The sequence below is a fragment of the Ascidiella aspersa genome, chromosome 9 (genome assembly GCF_963924565.1).
Source record: "Ascidiella aspersa chromosome 9, kaAscAspe10.2, whole genome shotgun sequence".
Lineage (NCBI taxonomy): Eukaryota > Metazoa > Chordata > Ascidiacea > Phlebobranchia > Ascidiidae > Ascidiella > Ascidiella aspersa.
In genome coordinates, this window is record NC_139455.1 from 10170192 (window position 1) to 10189324 (window position 19133).

Sequence of the window (19133 nt, forward strand, 5' to 3'; positions counted from 1 at the left end):
ACAATACAGCAAATAAATGATGTTTTGTAGGTGGGGTCCGTTTTGCCGCGTGCAAAAAAGTTTAATTTATTCAGAAGGTAATATTCCTTTAATTTTTTTAGGTCATATAGGAGTAACTTACCATAAGACCTTTCGGTTGCTGCCCCACTGATGTAAAACTCGGAAAATAGCATTTATCCCTTGAGGGGTCCGTTTTGCCCCGCCTTCCCCTAAATGAACTTAATTAGTTTAGATCTCGACTACTTTACTGACAGCTGTTATGACGACAACAAAGAACACGGAGGTCTTTTCTAGGAGGAAAGAGTGCCTTGAACACTGGACATACAACATACTTGTACACTACACTTGGTGCTTAAACAGAGAACTTCACAATTTCCCACCTCTAGACCAAAATATTTCACCGCATAAATCATTTGTGTTTATATTTAGATTGTATTTATCGTCAGAAGATCAACATGTTGCAGACAACGCTTTCTGTCTTGGGCTATTTTTGAACGGTTCTTTATAATAGGCCTCGTTCGTTTTTTTCTGGAAAACACGTGGATAATTCCTTCCTTTACGTTTCCTTAGTATTACACTATACCAGGGGTAGCCAACACGTCGATCGCCACATTTCACCTGGTCGATCGCATCGAATATGTGTTACGTCATTACAGTAGCTGTCGCACACAAGCGGAACATTACAATGACCAAAATGTTTAATAAGTGTTATTCACCTTCACTAAACGAATCACTATAAAATGCACAAAACTTAAACGCACTAAGCATCACTTTGACGTAATAATCGACAGGTTAAAACCTGCCAAAACATATCAGACATATTGAACGATCGTTTTTTCGCATCAATGCGAAACAGTGGAAATAGCGTAAAACAGTGCATTACAGAATGAAATTTAGATTTATATCTTTTAACCATCAAACCTAAACTTTTTGTGATGTGATGCATGAGAATGCCTTCTAAAGTAAGTTACATTAAATTTTCTTTTACTATTTGAAAAACGCGGTTTCAAGTCTTTTGTAAGCTCACATTCATTGGTATGTTCAAAATCGCTTGAAGACAGGTTTGGGACTTCCTTTGAGATAACACTGTTACGATGTGGACATAAATTGCGTCTGTGACCAATTTTTCCACATATGTGACAACCTTCATTCGTAATAGCGTTGGGTCGGCAAGTATGGTTGGGTAACTCACATCTGCTACATTCATTGCAGTGTCTTCGAGCTAAAAAAATGTTTTATAAAATAAACGTGTGTTCTAAAATATTTAAGATTGGATTGTGTTTCATAATTTAAAAATACAAGATTTTATTTTGAGATATACAAGATATTTCAGAAATTACGCCAAAGGTATTTACACTAATGGTAACATTTTATTATACAAGTTAAGGTGATGTTGCTATAATGCATGTTCTCTGTGGAATGTTTAACGAAATTGAATGTTCTCAAACATTAGACAATTAATTAAACCATATTTTTATGGTATTGCTACATACCATTAAATTTTCCCAAAGTTAACAAACTATACAAAATGACAATTATCCTACAATTGTGGATTAAAACAAACACTTATGTATATCACTGTACCTGGTTTTACACACTTTTCACATTGCTTGCAATGGATGTAAGTTCTTCCATCCTAAATATTGGTATATTGTTACAGTCCCACACATTCAAAATAAAACAATATAAAATTGTGATATCACTATGCTTTAATAACTACCTTTGATGGACAAGTGTTGCATAGATAACAATGCTTGTTGTTTTCACTGACATATCGTGTGCAAATATCACAAAATCTAAACACAAAAGTCGCATATAGTTGAATTCATGAATTACATCAATAGCACTCAAAATTTTTTTGAGTTACACAAACAAATAAAAATGTACCTGTAGCCTTCATGAACTGGATGCTTTACTAGTTCTGCTCGCACATTAGTGAACAATCGCACAGGGGACCGTTTTCTTCCAAATGAAGAGTTTTTAAATTTTTTGTGATTTTCATAACTGAAGCAATAGTCCAACATCTGCATTTCAGGCAAGGCTTGAATGATGCGTTTTTCCATAAAGTATGGAAACAACCAAAACCACAGGATAGTAGGTGATTTTTCAGGATGAAAGAAATCCTTGACGTTGTTATTTAGCCACTTTAAGGCTGAAATGCATTGATTTTATTTATCCTAGTACAACATCAGAAATATCAGAGCAAACACTTACTTTTGGCTATGCAATCGACTAACCCACCAAATGGTGGGTCGAGTACTATTGCAATTTTTCCTTTTTTCAATTTGCATTGAGAAAGTAATGATTTGAGCGAATGAATTCCAACATTGTCAAAAAAATAATGGTTGAACATATTAAATTTACAAAAGCTATTTGAGTCCCAGAACATTTTCTGTAAGAAAAAGATGAATGATTATTTTAATTAATGAGCCATAATGTAGAAAGTCATCAGCGAAACCTACATATCTATCATCAATGTCAAAGAGAATACTTTGCATTTCAGGTATTTTACAACTTTTTTGATAAATAAGCTCATGTAGACGGGGCGTTCCAATGCACACAACATGAGAAGCACCTGTTGACGTCAATGTTTCCAACAAAAAGGATGTACTTTGATCACTCAAGAAGTATTGCTTAAAACAAAGAAATTGGTTTCAAACAGGAAACAAAATAGTATAAAAAATATTCTTACTGCATGTGCTTTGTCATTTTCTTTAGGAAGCAAGAAAGTTTTGGATGGCTGTTTAAGAGATTCATTTGAAACATTTTTCACCAACTTGTGCGACTTATCGCATAAAAATGGCTCTTTAAGTTTAAACTAAAATAATACTAAAGTTACGTTATTGCCTATTTAAAAGGTAATATAAAATACCATACAGTTTGACACTGGAGGCAAAAAGCTCTTTTTTTGACAGGCGTGGCAAGTATATCTGGCAAAGAATAGCAATACTTGAAGTTACTTTTTTCTTCCAATTTTCTCCCATACTAAAAATAAAAATATGTTAACAAATATGTTAATTAACTAATTAAACAAAACAGCTGTTTTACAGATATATATTGAAAAACACACAAATATCTAACAATTTTCTTTTCTTTTATCTTGTTGTAAGAACTTTCCAAAACAAAAGCTGGACAAAGCTTTCTGTCTCTGTATGCTGCACACGCATAAAAATTCTTGTTGGTAGTCTGGCCTTCATGATAACGTTCAAACAACAACATTGGACCTTAAAATGCATTTGTGGAAATACAATTAAATAATAATTGACAATCATGATGCTGGACACATAAGGCATCTACAGCTCAGGCTGGGTATAGGTATTAATATTACAACCCAAAAAATAAAGTTAACTGTCATAATACCACAAGTTAATTAACCTTTTTGGAATAGACAGCCGACATGATTAAAATATTATATCAGTCCATGTACTTAATAAAAAGCTGTACTAGTTTGTCTTACAAGTTGGCATTATGGTCATATGTTATTCCTTATACTAACGTTAAAATGTGCAAAACATTATGTCTTTTAAACATAATAGAGACTGAATATAGGTGTTACAAATATAACTTACCGTGGGAACATGTAGGAGCACTTTCAGGCCAGTTCGGATAGAAGTAAACTTCAAGCTCCCCTGTTGTTGCAGGAAAATCCATGGATGAAACGCGCCGTACTGGCCGTACTGTGTTTTGATTTAAATTTGTGTTTTAAAATATACACTACACTGTAACACTAGTAATTGTTTTAAACAATATTTTTTAATATAGTCTCTGATAACACGTGACTACGTAAAACATTAGGGAGTTTCCCTATTTATTTCGAAAAGAGTAAATAATCGGGGATTCACCGTCATAAAAATGCGTACTGTTTTTGTTTTATATTATTAGTTAGGTGTAAAATGTCCAAATTAACTGTCAATTCTACTAGTGACAACAGCGAACCTAAGTCTTTAAAGCGTCTGCTGTTTTCTGACCCTGATGGAAGTGAAGAATTACCCGTAAAAATTATAGAAACGACAGCTCCCCACTATAGCCTTTACACTTGGCCGTGTGCAGTTGTATTGTCCCAGTATATATGGTTTCATCGCACGCATATCCTAAAAGAGAAACATGTTTTGGAAATTGGAGCTGGAACTGCTTTACCAAGTATCATTTCTGCGATGTGTGCATCACCAGCAACTATTACGATCACAGATGATAGCTTTTATCCAAGGTAACATTTGCTAAATTAATTTGAATTGTTTTTGTTTTTAGTAAAAACCATAGCTTGTTTTTTGGATATAAAATGTGTATGAAGTCCATTCACTCTATTGCCAAGCAAGGTATTCTAAAAATTTAGGCATTAAATCTAGAATACCAAATCTATAATATTGAAATTATGTTTCTTAATATTAATATATTGGGTCGTCAGCGAAAGCCTTTGATAGACCAAACAAATTAATCAGATGGTAATGAAAAGACAATTTCGGAAAAATAGATTGCAGTTGTTGTACACATATGTCTATCTATATGCATTTTTACACAAAACCATGATATAATATATATTTTTCATTTATATAATGAATGGCATAGAATAGAAAAAACGTTTGTCTAATTTTTTTATGTCTGTATTTATTAAACTTGGTTACAAACTTGATCCTCGAAGAAGTAAAATGTATTCTAATTTAAACAACCCGAGTTAAAACTGCTATAGCTTTTGACAGGATTGCATACAGGGTTATCATTAAAACCATTTAGATACCGGTACATATTATAATATTTTCCTAAAAAATATTAAAACTTGTGTTTTAATTTTTCAAATTGTGTTTTATTTTTCAGGTGTTTTGAAAACTGCAGAGAATCTCTGAATGTTAACAAACTGTTTAATGTATGTGATCATATCATGATGCCACAAATTTGCCCAACAACGTCAGAGACTAGTTTGGGATGTTCTATACATTTAATGGGACTGTCTTGGGGAACTGTTGATCCACATTGGGTTCAACTAACCAATGAGAACAGTGTAGGAAATCATCATTTACCTGAAATCATTCTTGGTTCAGACTGTTTTTATGATGAAAAGCTTTTTGAAAAATTGCTTTGTACAATATTCTTTCTTTTAAAAAGCAAATCTGAGCAACTACCTCAAAATAGCAAATGTGTTCCTATATTTCTATGTGCATATCAAGTAAGATGCGCAGATTGGTCAATCACTCATTTGTTGTGCAAGTGGGGGTTGGAATATGAAAACATACCCCTTGAAAGTTTCCTTGCTGATCAAACTAATATTGGCCAGTCAAATATGCCGGGCAACCACACAATTGAAATGATGAAGATTTCATTAGCTTCTCCTAACTAACTGTTAAATGTGTGCTCATAGGTTTTGAATTGGAGAATGACCCCAAAAATATACTTTTCAATTATATTTTATTTTGTAATAGAACATTTTTAAATAAAGGGGAAAAGTGTTCAATCCCTATGTACCAGGGATAAAAAAACGATAATTTTCTTATGAACAATGAAAAATTTTCATATCGAAAGAAATAAAAAATTTTAGAGATGACGTCAGAAGTTGTACTGTCGTAACCTAATTCAAAGTAAAATAGATGGTATTACATCGCGGGATTCTTCTGCCGCCTTGCAATGTACACCTAACGTTATTTTGTGCATTTCTACCTAGTCAAAAAGAGGGGGGGGATTTTCATTTAGGGATTCCCCTATTTTTCGTCTGGCGTTAATAAACAATGACGTCATAAAATAGTGATTTTAATGACGTCATAAAAACAAGTAAACCCAGCCAGTTTACGTCCAGCAAAAGCGAACCTTTAAGACGCAAAGCGAACACGTGCGTCAAGCTGTCAACACCGCTTAGTGTGCAATCGTTAAAACCAAAACGCTGAAATATGTGTAATTGATTTTGGTAGAATCATGTTTCGACCATCAGCAGAGCCGCTTTCTAAGTTTCATGGAAGGCAGTGGTTGCCAAACTTTTTTATTCCGTGGCCCAAATTTGAGACGGGCTCAAAACCAAAATGTGCACATTGTGCGCACAATGTGCACTTGTTATATGTGCACCGCATTCGAAGGTGCACATTGTGCGCACAATGCGCACTTGTCATATGTGCACGAACCAAAACGTGCACATTGTGCGCACAATGTGCACTTGCGATATGTGCACGGTTCAGTGCACATTTGAAGGTGCACATTGTGCACTTGCGATATTTGCATCAAATGTACACTAAATCTGCATCTAATGTGCACCTCACTTGAATTTGATGTGCTATTAATGTACCGTTGCGGCAAAGGTGGCTAAAAAGTTGCACACTCTGTTTTCCGTGATCACTTTTTCCACCGCGTGTGACGGTAAGGCGGTTTTTGTCCGGCAGCCGATTATTATTATCAAACTTAAAAACAGACAGACAGGCAGATGTAGGATTTGCACTTTTCTTACTTACCAGAAGATATACAGATTGTCATAAATTTAATTATTGTAGACCCTTTGTTCCGGACTAATCCGTTTGTCCGCGGGAATCGCCGTTCGGGTCAGCTACCCACCGACTTGGTTTTTCCTCAGGCATAGGACTTTGTGTGAATTTCGAAGTCTCAGTTTTTCTAGCGCTGCGTGACAACTATTCGTGCGGTTGCGTTTTGGATGGCGTTGTGTTGCATCGTCATTCGTCGGGTGGATACCGAGAGAATCGGACGCATTTTGAGCACGGTTTGCAATCTCGTTGGTTAGAGGCAAGAATAATTTTTGAATTGTAAAGTCATTTAAGCTAAGTTACGTGACGTATTAAAAAAACAGCAACTCATTGATAATATATAGAAAAAATGAAAAATCAACGTTTTATTTAATCAATATTCATATTTTTGTCATAAAATTTCGAACATGACGTTAACTTAACTCTGTAAAATACAAGTTGTGACGTCATGCTGGAGTGAACCGCTTTTGTTTACAGTTTGGGGTTCGGTTAAGGTTTATGTTCTTTCAAATTATTCGGTTCAGTTCCGGTTCTGGTCCTTAAAATTTTACAAAAAACGGTTCAGATTCGGTAACAGTTCGGCATTCTTTACCTATTTGAATGTTTGCATAAATGGGGGCCTATGCCTTTATTGATTTTTAATTTTTTTATTTATGTTTACTATAATTTCATTTTCCTTTGTCATTTGAGGTTATATTTAATTTGTTTCTGCCGCATTTTCATATTACCTTCCTATCGAAAGTATTTCGTTTATAATCTTGCTTAAAGTATTTCGCAAATATTGCTGCTGTAGTTTTCCGTTTAAAATTTTTCTATTCAACCATTTCCAACTTTTTATCTTACGATTGGTATTTCGCGCTGAAGTGAGTATTTTTTTGTTCCCTTAATTGCTTTTGTGCTATATGCGTGCCGTGTCTCCTTCAATTTTCTGGTTTTATGAAATAAACTTTTGTGTTGAAGTTTTTCAAATTTACGCAATTATGGCCTGACTTAACGTTGTACAATTACTCATTTTAAATGTATTTCATAATAAAAATGCTTGTATTTTTTAAAATGCAGTAAATCAGAGAGGTCGATAGAGCCACTAATTACGACAGTTATTTTTAGGATTCATTGATCATTTAAAAACAAACACAATCAATCTAAGCAGACGTATCGCTATTTAATGTTCAACTAATTCTAACCAATTTTTTTTCTAAGTTAACAAAATTAAAATGCAATATTGCAGTTGAATTAAATTAAAAATGGTCAAACATAGATCTTAAAATACAAGAAGTGTTGCCTTACGTTTAAAATGTCCTATCAACATGCAATTAGGTAGGGGTGCCCAAAACGTGACATTTTTTCCGATAACCAATATCGTGAACAAAAAGTATCACAATCCGATACCCAATGACGTCATAACCATGCCCACATAAGCAGAGTAGTTAAAAATTATGAACGTTTAAAAATACTTTTACGGGTTTTAAGGCTAAATTTGCAGGTTTAGCTCCAGTTGTTAACTTAGTTGTTTGGTAAATTTAACCCATATAATTGTGACTCAATTAAAAAAGAAGAATTATAAAAAGAATCGATCGAAAAATAACATGCATAATAAATTCACTCAATATAATCGGAAATCCATAAAATTGGAACTCAAATGGATAATATATCATAATAAAAAGAATGGCACGAAAGATAACATGTATTACTTGATCTTTTCCATACAAAAACATCATCGGAAAAATCGTTTAATATGAAGTTATTTATTTTTCTGTATAACGTTTACTGATACATTGTAAGTTGCACATTGAGCGATAGTGCACAATGTGCATTTAATCGTCACGTATCGCAAGTGCACATTGTGCGCACAATGTGCACATTTCGGTTCGCGTACATATCACAAGTGCACAATGTGCACGTTTTGGTTTTGAGTCCTGTTGCCAAATTTGGTTCATAAAACAATTTGTGGCCAATCATTTGCCGTAAACCTTTTTTTGTACGACATTTAGCCAATTTTCCAAATACAACTTATCGCCCTGGCTAATATATATAGCAAGCTTTAATCTAACAGTAACTGAATAATCCTTTTTCAGATTTAATCAAATTGAAATATCTTTTTCAACAGACTGAATTTGAAAAGTGCACTGCCGGGTTAATTGCGTAGCGAAAAAAACATAAGTATGAAGCAGTGTGTTGATTACAAGTCTCATTAAACTAATTTGCCTCGACCAATCAACCACTCCATGCTTCAATAAGTATTGTTGTACAAATATAAATCGCTCTTCTGGTGTAAACGAAGTATAAACCGACGTTTCGGCAGCAGATACCAGCTGACCTCATCAGGGTTAATAATTAAAACGAGAGTGCGTTAGCCATCTTATATACTGAGAAGTAAAAAATTGAAAAACCGTAGATTAAAATTAATAATTCTAAACGTCGCTGAAGTATGCGATAAGCTGTGACGCGCCGGAGTCATCCGGTGCAGAACTGCGCCGTCGGACAACGGGCGTTTATCAGCTATTGCGTATAGCTACAACGACGAGTAGATTGCCGGATACCATGAATCCTTTTTATTCATGGTGTTAGGAGATTTGTCAATCCGGAATGATTCAATGAACCGTCTTTTGTAATAGTGCGGTTCCCAGTCTAGAATTTTACAGTTATCCCAATCAATTCCGTGTTGAAGTTCAACCGCATGCTCTGCCAGAGCTGACCGATGAATTTAGGACTAATTCCGATGAATTTTGGCCTTATTCCGAAGTATTAAGGCCTTATTCCGACAGATTTAGGTCTTATTCAGAAGATTTTGAACGTATGCTGTACTGGATATTACTGCGCATTTGGCTGTATTATGTCGTTGGTCTTAATACTATGGTTTTATAGATTATTCTGCTCTAAGCTGAAACACTTTAGAAAGTAAGGATCTCCCGCGGACAATAAAATGTAAAAATAAAGCAAGCGTTATCCGAAGCCCTCAGCAAACATACTAATTTCAGTGTTAAAGGAAGAACTTTACTTACTCAACTCGTTGTATTCTGTTTGGCAAGCGTACTTACGGAGTACAAGGGCTTTTACTACAGGCAAACAAATGGAATTGTAACAGGCGACAATCATTCTGTTTCAGTTGCCAATATAGCCGTCCATTATATCATTCAATCTTTTAAGGATGTGATCACCACTGTCCATTTTTTCAAAAGATGCATAGACGACATACTATGGATATCTTCAGGAACTGACAACACGAGACAGATACAAAGTTCTCTTCAAATAAGATTTGAACATTATGGCCTCTCTCTTACGTTTAGAAAGGTGTCAACTGCAGAAGAAGGAAAGGCTTTGGAATTTCTCGATGTCAACCATATTATGATAAAAAGCTCACCAAAAGGTTTTATTACCAGGGATTATACTAAACCGACGGCAAGCGGGTGTCATTTTCTCAATGGTTCGTCACATCACCCACCATCAGTTTTTAAATCTATTGTTTTTAGCGAAGCGATTCGCATGCGGCGCTTAAACGAATTGGATGTTGATTATAAAAACAGCCAGGTTAAAGCAAAAATGCATCGTTTCTGGTTTTCATCGGGGAATGACGGAGGACGTACTTCACATCGCAGAGTTTTGGAAAGAACGTTTTGGGCCGAAAGGTAAAACAAAACCCCACCATCGCATTGTTTGGGCTACCGGTTTTCCATCGCGCATTTCGTTAACGCAAAAGGATAAAGCGATGGAGCCCCTTGCCTGCATCGCATACAAAAGACCGCCCACATTGGCACATTTCCTCACAAATTTTAAATGTATGTCAAGGATGCAGACTGGCAATAAAATTGGTTCTTCGAGTCCATGTGGTAAATGTGCTCTTTGTGGCAATTTTGGCAAACACCAAAGCATGGTGCCACACACTACTGTTTTAACTAGGCTACACCAAAATTTGACGTGTAGCCATTACGGCATTTATGTGGCCACCTGCAAGAAGTGTGACAAGCAGTATGTTGGTCAAACTAAAACCAAGTTTTCCACACGTTGGAATGCTCATCGAGCAACTTGGAAGACGTTTGATTATTCGGCCAACAACGACCATGCTGTGCTCTCACGGCATTATGCAGATCAACATACCACAACACTGCAAAGAAAGCCGCAGTTACTCCAATGTTTTTCTGTTGTATTTGTACAAGTGCCGCCAGTCAGTCTTTTGGATATTTTTGCAGATAAATGGCTTAATAAAATCAAAGCTGAAATAAATATCCAAAAAATGATACTACCACGCGTAAGGTAATTTTTTGCCCAGGGCTTGTTTTGTCCCGTTTTATTTCTTGTCATTAATGATAGCTCTGCGACACTGTTTGATAACATGCTTATCAGTTGCGTGCTTTTCTCTTTCTTTCCGTTTTGTCACGTTGTCGTTTGATTCCATTCGCTAGTTGTTGCTTTTGCATCTGACATCTGCAGGTGTTTTATGATTTTAGACCTATACGCTACCCTACTATTTTTAATTTTATATATTTTACTTTTTAACCACCCATATTGGCATTTTTACATGTTTGTTTTTTGTACAGAAACTGATGATGCCTTATAGGCGTAATATATATATTTCTGTAAGATTTTAAGAAATGATTTTACGTTTTATCTGTTTTAATAAATAAACAGTCTTAAGATTCTTCTGCTCTAGGTATTGTTGATTTTTTGGTCTTATTGTGTTCTCGACGTAACGCTTTGCGCACGATTAATATTTGACAGCTTAATTACCACTTTTATCATTTTATAGCGAGCGGTTTGTATTGTAGTACTATCATCAACGACGTAAACAGGCGTTTGTTTAAGAATATTTGTTTTATGACGTCACAATATAACGAAAATTTGTGAAGTTAATCCTAAAACTTTCATGCAAATAAACAGCCAATTTAAATTATATGGAGAACGAAATTATATTTCGATTTATTCCAAACCAAACAATATTACTGCCCCATTTAGATATTGTCCGATTTAACACAAATCCGAACCAAATTTTGTCCGATTTAGGTTAAATATTTGTCTTCTTTAAATGTTGTCCTATGTTACTTCAACGAGAAAATGACACTCGGATTTCAGCTAAATCGTGAAAGTTGTCCTTATAAGCGTATTTAATTTTTAAATACGGCGTCCCACACCTACTAATAACGTGATAAGCGTTTGCAAATAAAAAATTGTCTAGGCCAGGGATGTCCAACCCGCGGGCCGCATTGCGGTCCACCTGATGTTTTCGTGCGGCCCACCACTTATTCTCAATTTCAGTAGCCCTTATTTAAAGCAGGGGTTTCCAACCTTTTTACGTTCTCGTTCCACTTGGACGCTCTGTACTGCAACGCGTACCACTTCTTTTAGAACTTAACCTTTTTTCTACCGCGCCTCCCTTCGGTAATTGTCCTGTGCCTCGCAATTGTCCTGTGCCTTTTTTGATCGAATCATATTTTATCTATTTTTAGCTTACAACTAGCATTGAATGATGCAATAATGTAGATTGAGCTATAAACAGTAGACAATATCTATCAAGATTTAAGAGCAACAATTTGACATAATTACCGGCCACTGTCCCACAGCGTTGTACGGATTTTCGAAGCAACTGTGCTTTCTCGTACCACCTGAAAAACCTTCGCGTACCACAGGTTGGGAACCCCTGATTTAAAGCAATTGTTTCTACTTTCGACCATCATCAAACCGTGTAGAACGCGGAGTATTTGATGTCGGTCTAATCTTATATTTATTGTTAGACTATAATCGAGCCTAATGTCGCATTTCAACATCAATCGAATACATGTGTATCCAATATTGTTGTTGTGTGTTTTTGCGGAGCGTTTCAAGGAAATACATAGCCGAAAAGGTGTTGTTACAATGTCATGATACGGCATTTATAAACTCAATTCAAGGCCGAGATGCGGGTGTTTTATAAGTTAGGCTTAGTTGTATTATGACGTCACGATATGACGTAACTTATGACGTCAACCCATTAATTTAATAGGTTTTGTGGCCCATCGAAAATTTTAAAGTGGCAATGCGGCCCTTTTAGCTAAAAGGTTGGTCATCCCTGGTCTAGGCTTACAAAATTTTCTTAAGCTGATCCGCCAAATATTTTAAATATTTCAATCGCTTCAAGTTTTACATCAAATTAAAACTTTTAGTTTGAATTTGTGGCATAAAAAATATTAGTATAACGTTGCCAATTATTTCTACATCATGTTAAGTGTGAACACGTATATATCTATACATCACATTTGAGTATTTAAGTTGTTGGTGGTAGATTTACTAAGTCTTTATTTAGTATGTCGTGCTTGCTGTCTATCATGTAATGTTGACACACATCGTGTACAACCTGAAATAGGGCGCTGTCATATGCCGTATGTTATTCAAAATATTTTCCCACGAATCATGCGACTTTCATAGATAGCATACAGGCAGAACACCCGTACTAACTAACATTGCAAAATAACAGTATGAACAAGGCGTGTGTGTTTTTCCTGATGGTGGTCGGAGGTACTGTAGGTGTTATTATATAAAAGTTGTGCTAGTTAAAAAATTTGATTTAACCGCACTGAATCTTGTTTTTTTGCAGTGGCCTCCACAATGGCAGCAGAAAAAGAAAAGTGGGTAAGTTACGCAATACGGAAACGTTTATTCGCTGAATTTTGCTTCTAAATGTTTGGTAATATTCAGCCAATTGAGATACTCTTGTACCAAAAACATTTTTCAATTTTTTAAAGGTAAACTAAACGTTTATCCTGTTTCAACAAGAAAAAATTCCTACACTGCGCCACCGCAAAGCGCCAATTTTACGGCAATGTTAAGGCGAAACCTTTACGTCATATATTTTAGGTATTTGTAGAAATTTTTCGGTCGGTCAGTCTTTTTCGCTATAAGCCCTCGAACGAACATTTACACCATTCGTAAAATTTCTTGTTTGGTTAGGTTTAATTGTTGCAATCATTTTTTAATTGTAAAAAACATAACTACAGAAAACGTTGTTGCTAACATTGGCGCTTTTTCTTGTATCTCAATTTGCTTTTTTTCAAGTTCTGAAGCACAATGCGATTTATTGCAATGCCATAGCCAGATGGTAGTAGATGTTTCGCTTTTAAAGTTCGTCAAAAATGTCAAATAATCGTACCACAAAGTAGGTAATCAGTGTTACGTGCTTAATTAGCACTACAAAATTGTCACCGGTTGCTAATTACGCCGACTGTAAATTCTAACATTCATTATTAATTTTGCGCCTTTGTTCTTAAATGTAGGGCTAGGAATTAGGTTTTCGCATTTCGAGACATGTATAATTGTATATTAACGTAATATTCTTGTGCGCTGTGGTGTTCGCCGTTATTTGAACTTTAGACATGTTTTTTCCTGTCTCCAAACATTTCTGCAAATCTCACAATCATTTATCGCTTGTTTTCCGGCGCGGTTTAACTTCTCACTAAAAGGTCCGCCCAATGTTATCTTTCCACGAAACGGCCGCCCTGTAAGGCAGGCCTGGGGTTTCCGGGAGCGCGTCGGTTCTCGTGAAAAGGAGTTTTGTTTTAGCGTATATTACGAGCGGCTTACCGCCTACAGCGGAGAGAGACGTCTGGGTGTAGCCTTGTGAAATTAGCGAGTAAAACCTTAAGTTTCATTATGCTCTGTCTGTCGCCTTTGTAAGTAATTGTGTGTGTCTAAGTGTCATTATTGTTTGTGGTGTGGTAATATTCTACTCTTGCAACCAATACATCTGTACATTGGGTTTTCTTGTTGTGGTCTTTAATATAAGTTCTCCTTGGTAGGTTATTTATTGCCCGGAAATAAGAACTCACAGCGACTTTATAGGAGGTCCAGGTAATTTTCTAGAATTACTAGTAAAGTCGTAACAATCAGTTTTCAGTAAACTATCGAGTAGGTCTACAATAAACGAATGTTTGCTTTCCACCAATGCTTCGCAATCTTTTGAATATATTTAGCCTAACATATTAGTTGCATATTTGCGATCGAGAACAGCAGGTTTCTTGAGCTGCCTGTTATATGACGTCATGTTATGGCGGCAATGTCATCACTGAAAAAAGAAAATCCGGCGAAAATATTTTCTACTTTTACCCCTGTTGACCATCCTTTATAAACACTGCAGTCTCAAAACCGATTTATTTCCCTAAACAAAAAATTCGCAGAAATGCAGCGAATTGGATTTAAGCGGAGTGTGTCCGATGAACCTTGAGCCGGTATGTGGATCCGACTATATAACATATTCCAACAAGTGCTCACTTTGCTCAGAAAACATCGGTCGCGAGAGAGGGTAAGGATATTTTTCTAAATGTTCTGACTGTTTTAACTGCGTAGTTGCAAGAAAAAATTCTTGGCAGTACAGCCAATGTACCGTAACAAATACCTTTACAACTTCAACAAACAAATTTTATGCACTGAATACAAGTGTTTGCGCTTCACGCGGAACTGTTTACTTTATTTGTGTAAAGCCAAACTGCTGTTGTCTCTATAAAATGTTTACCTAAATTATCTTTATAAATGACAATACATCTAGCAATGTGAGTATCTTTTAAATTTTTTGCAATTAACAGTGAGCTTGAAAACGGGTGAAGCGTCACAGGTTGTATAATTGATATACATGGAATAAAATCAACCTTGATTAAATCACCGAAACCAGACCAATTGCTAAAATATTTAATTATCAGCTTTATTTGTGTAAAAAATGGGAAATATTGTGTTTAGAAAGGTTGCTTTAGCTCAGATCTACTTCGAAAGCACCAATCTTTTAATCAATAGCTCATGAGCTGGGGCGAATCCAGGATTTTTGTTTGTTGGGGGGGGGCATTAATTTTAAGAATGTCAGTTACGTCATACCGTGACGTCATAAAATTATGCAAAAAAACAGTGAACGACATGAATATTACAATAGTTATCCTCTGTGTATACTCAACACGTGTTGGCTACAAACCCTTTGTTATAGAGACCGACAGTTTGTGTCCCAGCTACATCTATGGTAACTTTTTCGACGCGAATTCTTAACATTTAAATTTGTATTTTTTCCTTTTTAGAAAGCGATCCAAAATAATATTGATATTAATAAAATCTCCCCCTAAAAAGTAAAAATTGACCTACCTTAAAAACGGTATAATTTACCCCTGATTGTAATATACTCAAATGGCCCCTTGCTGGACGACGTTTCCCTGTTGAAAACGCTGGTTTAAATCAAATCAATGCATTTTTTGCAGTTACGTTTTCTGCCATTGCCTTGATATATTTATTTGGTTGCGAGTTCAACCGGGCACAGAGAGGTTTTAAGTTTACTCGGCTAAAGACAACGTTATTTAAAAAAAATTAAAGGCGGTTTAAAACAAAAATCATTGTTCTGGCTCCCTGTGTAGGAGAAAAACAGAACAATTTAGGCCAAAAAGAAGAAGGTAGTTCGATTAAAAAAGTAAAACAGTAAAAAGAAACGTGACTGAAAACAAATGTCTATTAAAAAAGTCCAGTTTTCATTATTACCAGCGCCTTTTAGTCTACTTCAGGGCTATACACTATTTTTAGCAAAGGTTCAGTTACAAAAGTTTTAAATTTGCTTAGGTGGGTAATAACTCTAATGAAATAATTTACAGTCATACAAAATGTAATACAATATAATATACATACGTCCTTCGCTTCAACTGAGAATTCTGTTATGTCCGTTACTAGAAAGGGGTTTTCAATGAGCAGTATCAATTGTCTGCCAAGCGAAAACTCATAAAAGTAAATACTAAGACAGATAAGGTCCGGATTTAACACTGACCAGTTCCGCATTCGGGCCGCGGTCCGCGCCCGCTGAGTGGTCTGGTCTATGTTATCATAACAGCGTTCGGTTCACTACAAAAAATATCTTTTTTATTTTAGAAAATGGATTGAGGTGATATCCGATGGAAAATGCAAAGATTCAGCGTCATTTGTCAATTAGGTGGTTTACCGTTTGTCTAAACTTCTGGTAAAGAACAAATAAATCATCTTCGTTTCAAAGCTTGATTTATGTTTTGCATTTAAGAAGGAAACAAACATCGTTTAGGTTTTAAAAGTTATTTTACTCACTTTAGACTTTTTAATTTTTGCTTTGGTCTCGTAGTCGTAGGGTGTGAATACACAAATACTCTTTCAGAAAAGCATGCGTTGTGTGGGCCAGTTTAAACAGAAACGATTATCTTGTTTTATTTACACCCCTTGAACATTGTGCCACAAACAAACAAACTTCTGACGACATGTAGATTAAAACACGTTTCATTTAAAAAAAATAAAGGCAAACGGCAAATATAGTTTCAACTATTTGTGTTTTTGCATTGCTTCAACATGACACCAATAAAATAACCAAACTCGACATTATTACACACGTGATAATAAGTAGCCTAGTCATTATATCCATATCAGTATTGCATAGACTATTTTAACAAAGTATAACAACCGACCACCTAATCTAATAAAATGTTAATAAAATTTTAGTTGTGAGTAATTCTTAATGTTAAGACAAAAAAGTCCTGATTAAATTTAAAAACTATATAAAAAATAGTTTATTTTTCCAACAATAGTTTGTTGAGTTTATTGTTATTATTAGTTGTTTTCCAAGTTACAGTTTAACAACACCACACTTGTAAAGCAGCGAATAGGTATGGTTAACTGTCAGTTTTCAATATATTGTAGGTTAAGCTTTTAAAAAGATTAAATATTTTAATCATAGTGTGTTCTGCTAGAGTCAAGAAACAGTTATGTCAGAGTTGACTGGTATGCGCGGCAGCGGTAATTTACACTTCGACAAAAATCGGTAGACCGAAATATCTTGCGGATCTTGCTTTTCCGTCGCGCATGAGTAAACAAGAGACAAAGCCAAGTTGCGGCAACGATTCCAGTAAAAATCGCCGCGTCTGCATTGAATCGCTGGACATCTTTGCATGAGAAACCCTCGAATATAAAAAGACCACCTTTGCGCGCATTTTGAACCCCGTTTTTCAAATCGGACGTGTCCAACTGCATTTGGCCTTGGCTGCAGTAGCATGAATGCGAGTTCGGCGTGTAAAACATCTTTTGTAGACCATAGTTGAAGTCGCTACTATAACCTGAAATTCCATGGGCCACGACCAGCGTGGCGCATTCTGGACCGGATGAGCGGATATCTGGCGAGAACGTTAGTGCCATTTCTTGGTAAATCCGATATATATGTCTTTCTTGAGCCCACCTCATTGTGACACAGCGATGTAGGTATAGGACGCTCATGCCAAACATCAACGCGAAGCCGGTGACTGAGCACACGAAAGGCTGCAATAATATTGAAAATTTCAATCCTCAGTGTAAAATATTCCTTTTATATACCTTACCGCAAATTCCGAGTTTGAGAGACGAGATAAGCTATACGTAAGAACGGAGTTTGTTCCTGGACCTTATAGGACTTTAACAACTTTTAAATAGTAAATTTACAAATGCTCTTTTAAACGATGCTCAGTAATTAAAAAGGTTGTTTATTGTAGACCGATGTCAAACCAAAATATGCTCTTAGAACAAACTGAACTTCTAGAACCCTTACATAAACATTTGTGGAACATCATTTCCGTTTTTCGGTGTAACCCAAAGTTAAATTATAACATATAAACACGTTTAAAAAAAACTAGGCAAACTTACAGTCCATGACCCACTTTGCGTAGACTTTGTAGTCCCTGTGCAACATTTTTCAACGTTGTTGTTGTCCATCACTCTTTATGTGTCTTTTAGTAGTGGTGTGCTTGTATGAAGCATAGTAATACGGTATACTTTACATAATATTCCCTAACATTTGAACTAAAGTGCAGTAATAGACGATGTTGTCATTTATGAATATTTATGTTTTATACATTACTTTAATAAGGATATATGCATAGGCCTATACTTCCAGAAGGTAATAAATGAAATCTTAAAAAGAGCTGAATCTTGTTAAAACTATATTTGACGAAAATACGCCTTTAGAAATAGGAGAGTAAGCCTTTGCTCTGCAACTGTATAGAATCATTAAATATCGTTTTACCTTTATGTGTGGTTAGTTTCGGTTTTTAACATTTTTAATTTTTTTTTGAAAGAAAGCCTAAGTATGTTAACCTTTTATTTTAATGTTTACTGCCACTCAATTTCTTGACAGCGAGCCGCATGAGATATAAAAAACTTATTTGAGGCCCAGGTGAAAACCAGAATCCAAAATACACATAATATGAAGTGAGAATATTTACAAAAAACGTAAAAAACATTGTTTCGACAACTGGTTAAAGTGGGAAAGAGACAGTTTGTCTTCCCAGTTTCATTTATTTATTAATATATTCGAAAATAAAGATAAAAATGGAAAAGGTTCATTTTTACCTAAAAAAGGCACATTGAATTTCTTGGTGGGTTTACCCAGCCAGCGGGCCGTAGTTTTCCCAGCAGGGCTGCCGTAATAAATATGGATTGACGGATTATGTCGCAACTCGCGTTATCTAATCAAACATATACACGATGTATAAGTAACACATATGCAATTTGATATCGGGATAACTCAAACCAGGAATAGGAAAAAATCTTACTTTTGTGTAAACCCATTAACTTACTATTGCCTTTTATTTTAGTCGATAAATGTACGGGAAAATAAAGAATTAAAGACAACTACAAATAAAATAATTTTTATGTAAAAAGTCATAATATCGAATATTGCATTAGGCTTTACTTTTTGTAAGG

General features: G+C 35.3%; 3 protein-coding genes across 3 annotated transcripts; 1 reads left to right on the plus strand and 2 right to left on the minus strand.

Annotated features, from left to right (window-relative positions):
• Window positions 1–497: 497 nt before the first annotated feature.
• Window positions 498–3701, minus strand: LOC146132923 (rRNA N(6)-adenosine-methyltransferase ZCCHC4-like). The gene is made up of 10 exons (XM_083397023.1): window positions 3570–3701; window positions 3082–3224; window positions 2878–2985; window positions 2693–2818; window positions 2463–2633; window positions 2215–2392; window positions 1888–2152; window positions 1721–1796; window positions 1585–1636; window positions 498–1222 (listed from the first exon to the last, which is right to left on the minus strand). Exons 1-10 carry the CDS (start codon window positions 3649–3651, stop codon window positions 909–911), a joined length of 1515 nt encoding a protein of 504 aa, XP_083253149.1. The 5' UTR covers window positions 3652–3701; the 3' UTR covers window positions 498–908.
• Window positions 3702–3849: 148 nt separating this feature from the next.
• Window positions 3850–5370, plus strand: LOC146132924 (histone-arginine methyltransferase METTL23-like). The gene is made up of 2 exons (XM_083397379.1): window positions 3850–4207; window positions 4813–5370. Exons 1-2 carry the CDS (start codon window positions 3894–3896, stop codon window positions 5330–5332), a joined length of 834 nt encoding a protein of 277 aa, XP_083253505.1. The 5' UTR covers window positions 3850–3893; the 3' UTR covers window positions 5333–5370.
• An 11594-nt stretch (window positions 5371–16964) lies between these two features.
• On the minus strand, window positions 16965–18224 carry LOC146132925 (uncharacterized). Its single transcript, XM_083397482.1, has 2 exons — window positions 18075–18224; window positions 16965–17714 (listed from the first exon to the last, which is right to left on the minus strand). Exons 1-2 carry the CDS (start codon window positions 18141–18143, stop codon window positions 17166–17168), a joined length of 618 nt encoding a protein of 205 aa, XP_083253608.1. The 5' UTR covers window positions 18144–18224; the 3' UTR covers window positions 16965–17165.
• Window positions 18225–19133: the final 909 nt, after the last annotated feature.